The sequence below is a fragment of the Pundamilia nyererei genome, unplaced genomic scaffold (assembly GCF_000239375.1).
Source record: "Pundamilia nyererei isolate P.nyererei 1_Seehausen unplaced genomic scaffold, PunNye1.0 scaffold00144, whole genome shotgun sequence".
NCBI lineage: Eukaryota > Metazoa > Chordata > Actinopteri > Cichliformes > Cichlidae > Pundamilia > Pundamilia nyererei.
Window position 1 is genome coordinate 168,272 of NW_005187545.1, and position 5,522 is coordinate 173,793.

The 5,522-nt window shown below is 38.7% G+C and overlaps 1 protein-coding gene across 1 annotated transcript in view; it reads right to left on the bottom strand.

Moving 5' to 3' along the window:
* Positions 1 to 2,900: 2,900 nt before the first annotated feature.
* The window catches only part of mtbp (MDM2 binding protein), a 45,655-nt gene continuing 43,033 nt past the window's right edge, over positions 2,901 to 5,522 (bottom strand). Inside the window, exons 20-23 of the mRNA XM_005744509.1 lie at positions 4,818 to 4,931; positions 3,455 to 3,520; positions 3,322 to 3,377; positions 2,901 to 3,137 (exon numbers count right to left, since the gene is read on the bottom strand). Coding sequence (XP_005744566.1) covers positions 3,339 to 3,377; positions 3,455 to 3,520; positions 4,818 to 4,931 — 219 coding nt within the window. The 3' untranslated portion in view covers positions 2,901 to 3,137; positions 3,322 to 3,338. The remainder of the gene's footprint in view (positions 3,138 to 3,321; positions 3,378 to 3,454; positions 3,521 to 4,817; positions 4,932 to 5,522) is intronic.

The following is a 5,522-nucleotide window of genomic DNA, read 5'->3' on the forward strand; positions in this document are numbered from 1 at the left end:
CGCTGAAAACCGATTAAAAACCCTGAAAACTATACATTTCACACCTGAGCCTCAACTCTCGCGGCCCGGTACCAAACGACTCACGGACTGGTACCGGTCCGAGGCCTGGGGGTTGGGTACCGCTGCTCTAGAGGCCTCTGTTAGCATGGTAAATGTTAAAGTTCATGATGCCACAATTAGTGAAAGGCTGAACAAGTACGATTTGTTTGGAAGGGTTGCCAGAAGAAAGTGTTTGCTCTCTAAACAGAACAATGGAGCACAGCTTGTGTTTGCAGAGTTGCATCTAACCACAAGACTTTTGGAAAAATGTCCTCGCAACAGACACGACCAAAAGGGAGATGTCCAGCCACGATGCACAGCACATATGGTAAAAAATAAATAACATATCATACCAACTGTCAGCATGGTGGTGGAGGGGTGATGGCTTGGGCTTGCTTTGCAGCCACAGGACCTGGGCACCTTGCAGTCATTATAATATTGAAGAGTTCATGCCAGACCATTCAATGATTCATTCAATGATGCGAAAGACAAAAGCAAGAATGAATCAAGTTGTTGCAATGGCCAGTCAAAGTCCAGACATCAACCTGACTGAAATGCTGCAGCGTGACCTTCAGCGAGCTGCGCATAAACAAATGCTTGCAAACCTCAATGAACTGTGAGCGATAAAAAATATTTCCTGTACGAGTTTATCAAGTTATTGCTGATAAAGGTGGGTCTACAAGCTACTGAGTCACTGGAAAAAACATTTTTCACAGCAAGCTATGGTCACTTACACATTCATCACAGGATATTTTTTCATTTAAAAAAGCAAGGGAAGGTAAAGATTATGATTAATAATGATTATGTTGTTGAAAAGATGGATTATCATAGACTTGCCTATTAGGAAATTGGTGTAGGATGTTGGGTCAGATTTATCTCATAATCTGCAACATTTCACTCGCACATTAACAGTGGAGGGCTGAAATAATTTATACTGCAGGTTATTTTAATATTACACCATTTAGAAGCAAGCAGACCTCTAATCCCTCTTTTTTTTTTTTAATAAATCTGCTTCAGCCTATTTTTTCACATCTTTCTTCTTTACTTTCATTTTGAAGTTCCTGGAACAAGAACATCCCATGGCCATTAAAAACATTTATTTTATATGTTGCAACAACAGATGGCCAACTCATTTAATCTTTGCTGCACTCATTTAATGTTCCCACAGAACAAGCCTGTAAATCATTTATAGTCCCAAAATCAAAACCAAGACCACAGCATTACATTAGATTTTGTAGATATAATATCTGGCAGTGGAGTTTTTGCTTCAGAGAAATTCAGTTTTGTTTCTGTCCTCTTTGAAAAATATCTGACATCATCTTGTGGCATAAATATGTACAAGAGAACAAGTTTTGGTCTTCATACTGGGAGTTTGAGCTAAGCTTCCCTTATCACTTAATCCCAAGGACTAACGATAAGAGTCAGTATTTAGTGCCTCGTTCTCTGCTCAGCTACAAAGTATTTTCCTTTTCTGGTCATTTTTCCTCCACACAGCTTGTGTGACGCAAATGTAGGAGGGATGGCGTAAACTGTTATCTTTTTTTTCTTGATTCATGCACAACTAGTACATGTAGATAATACAAATCTAGTTGATACTCGTAGTACTCATACATACTGATGGTCCCACACTCATTCTGTTCCCACAAACACATATCTATGCACAGCATACCTCACTGATGCACTGGTGTTGATAGGGTACCAGGTGGTGCTGAAATAAGTGCTACTTGACTACATTTTTCTGCTGAATTATGGCAATGATAGCATTGTCTCAGGCTCGCCACTGTTTCTCACAGTACTGTCTGTTTAATAATTTTCAACCAGTCTTCCAGGCAGTGGACTGTGGGTCAGTTAAAACGGGAAAAATGAAAAAGAAATCTTTAAAGGACTGCAAATAACTCATAGAACCACCTCCAGCAGCAATAGCTTGAAGTAATCACTTTCTGTATGACTTTATTGTACAGAAAGTGATTTTTCAGATAACTGTGGAAGAATTTTGAACAAAATTATCTTCTTTATATCGATAATTTAGTTCATTGAGGTTTGGATCATTGCGACACCTTGATTTTTCTCTTTCAGTCATTCTGTTATAACATTGTCCTGTTGCATGACCCCCACCTGATATCGTGGTTGACTCAATAACTGCAAAGTGCTCAGGTCCTTTGGCTCCAAAACTAGCCCAAATCATGAGGATTTGGTACTGATATGCTATTTGCTTTTCACCAGAGTGCCTCTGAGTCCAAACAACTTGATCAAATTATTTCTGTAACAGTACATGAGCCTTCCACACCATATTTGGCCTAGCTGGAGTCTGCTTCTCGTGCACAGTAATAAAACAGTGTATAGTAATCTTGTTCCACCAGATAAAGTAATACCCAGACAAAAATCATCACAGAAAAAGCTGTTTTGCATGTTAATTTGGGAATCAGAAACCTGCGGTCAGCTTCTCTTTGGGGGGGAAAAAAGTAATTGTGGTACCAGTTGTGAAAAGCTGACTGTGAGTAGTTTTCTTTATAAAGATGGTGAAATTATAGCAGTATGTTCCTGATGTGTTTGAAATCAAACCAAACTACGACAAGCTGGACCGTCAGTTATAATTAGCAAAGCATATTTTGCTGCACTGCTGTTGGCTTTGTTTTCATCGTCTGCACAACAGCTACCATCCAGAATGGGACATCATCATCATCATCATCTGTTTTTGGAAGACAACACCAACTGCAAAGCTTATTGTATAGTTTTCACACAGACACAGTGTCTTTCCTGGGGGTTAAAGTGCTCCCACATGCATTTATTGTGATAAACAGGAAAATACAAAACAAAAACATCTGTACATTCATAAAGGCAAATTAACAACCTAACAACGACAGTAATTTAGAATAAAATAAGTAGTGGGGGTTAGAAAACTGCTACAGAGAAAAGACATCTTCATCCTGAAGCCAGCATCCAAAGCCCTTGGGGCTTCTCAGCAGGAGGAGCAGAGTGTATGTAGATATGAGTGTTTTTCTGTTCTTGGCTCTGGAGCAGCAGGAGTATATGAGGGTGGATGAGCACAAAACCAGGCACAAACAAAAGCTTAAAACGACAGGCTGCTATAGGGGATCCTGAAAAATGAAGGAAAACCAAATTAAATAAAGGATTAAGTTGATTAAAACAGACTTAATGTAACAATTAGAGAACCAATTTGGAAAGGCTTAGAAAGTCCAAATGTTGTCATGAATGTTTAAAAAAACAAAAACAAAGACACCACAGAAAATTGACTTTTTGAGCCAAATTCCTCTAACCAACCTGATTTGTTATCATCTTTATTGTTTTGAGGTCTTCTCCAATACCCAATCAATGACCTGCAACAGAAAAATGTGATTATAAATGTGTGACTTGAAAAACTAAACCAGAGAGACGCTAATGTTTGTAGCATTACCTGCTTAACATTGCTGCTTGCTGCCTTCCTCATCTCATCATGCAGACCCCGAGATGTCCTCAGATCCTGGGAACAAGCATCAACAAAGCTCAGTATCAGATCATTTCCAGCTGGTGGATTAAAAGCTGTATTTTTCTGAGTTCATAATACCATTAATTTTGACAAGATCTCCAACACCACTGGCTGAAATGTAGCCTCAAACCATGACAGAGCTTTCTCTGTGCTGTAAACACTCACTTTTGGATCTCTCTCCTGACCTCCTCTGTACATATGTCTAGTTTGGATTCTTCACTCCGTTGCCACTGATTTTCAGTCCTGTTCTTGTGTGATTTGGAATACCTCAGCCTTTTCTCCCTTTGTTATGAATGGCTTTCTCGACAGGCAGCCTTCCACTGAGACCATTTCTGATGAGGCTTCAGTGAACAGTAGATGGATCAACTGAAGGGCCAGATGCATCTGTTAGGTCTTTTCTGGATTCGTTTCTTGTTTCTTAATGAGATGTCTTGGAGAACCTGTTTTTAGGTCTCTTCTTTTGTACTCCACTTCCTAAGTTTCCTCAGGTTTTTTAAAGGACAGTAAGACATGTCGAGATATGCCATATTTTCAGCCAATAGCTCTTTAGGAATCAGCTTGTTAGTGCAAAAATAATATTTTATGCCTGTCAAACTGTGCTCTCTTTGGCATTTTGCTCTTTTTTTAGATTCAAGTAAAGAAATGGGAACACATTACGTGTTTGTGACAGGCTGCTAGTAACAAAGTATTTAAAAATACAATTTAAAATTGATTCTTTGTCAAGTTTTCTGTTATATGTAGACAACAGTTGTTCATCCATCAAGTCAGGGGATTTTCTTTGACGCTTGAATGATTCATAGGTCAGTGTGAAGTGGCTTAACAAACAAAAAACATTCCTCTGAAAATCATCAGAAAGCACTGGACTGAAAGTGAGTGAAAAAGCAGCCAAATGGCCAAAGAAAACCTTTGAAAGCCTGGAGAATTATTGCTTTAAGAAAAACTGGCAGCTCGAGACTTTTACACAGCACTGTAAACTTAGGTTCCCTGTAGCGTCTTAGAAAAAGGCAGAAAATCTTGAAATTAACATCGATTTATAGCTATTTAAGTAAAGGATCTGAGTACACTGTGAAACAAAACCAGATGATTAAGAAACACAAGGAAGCACAAAGAAATTAAAAAGTGAGTAGTGGGAAAAAGGCTTTTTTTAAAGGTTCCAGTTGCTGGCATAGTAAGAAGTATACAGAAGGATACAATACAAAACACAAGTCCTGGAATCATAGAGTAATACAAATAATGAAAGTGTCAAACAAAAGCACAACACTGACTCTGAGAGGGCAGTAAAAAGACAAACCTTGAGATAAAATTTCGAGATATCAAACAGTCTTTTGCTGCAAGCCTCAAAGCAATCATGCTCAGCAGTGATCCCATGGTGTTTGAGTGTTTTAGCTACTACCTCCTGCAACATCTGAGGACACAGACAAGACAAGATAGACACACTTTTGTATTAGTACAAGCAAAAACATTAAATCTAGTTCTGTTTATTCCCTAACCACCTAACGCAAGCCTGGTTCAGAGAAACTAAATTTAGCACAGCTCCCTTTTTAGAAAACCGAGGGATGTCAAAATGTCTCGAGTTTGGGGGACGTCCTTACATGAAAACGCACGATTTTACATTCGCAGCATGGAGGAGCAAACATACAAATATTTCACCGCTAATGGCGACAGGATGAAGAAAAAAAAGAAAAGAAACAAACACATTCATGAAAGAAACAGATCCTGCCTTTAATCTTGTCACAACAACTGTTCTGAGTAAACACCATAAATTATTGTGAGAAATCATTGGTACCATTCAGTCTCACGAGAGGAGTAGAAAGACAGCTTTTAATCTCTGTCCTGAATAAACTGCTATCATTATTTTTCAATAGGACCAACTGTTCTTTCCTATGCTTGGGTTTGGATGATAAGTGTGTTTGCATAGTAATCAGAATTAGAACAAGTCAAGGTCAGATTGCTTGCTGTAGGTGGAACAAACTAAACTGGGAAGAGGTAGGTGTGC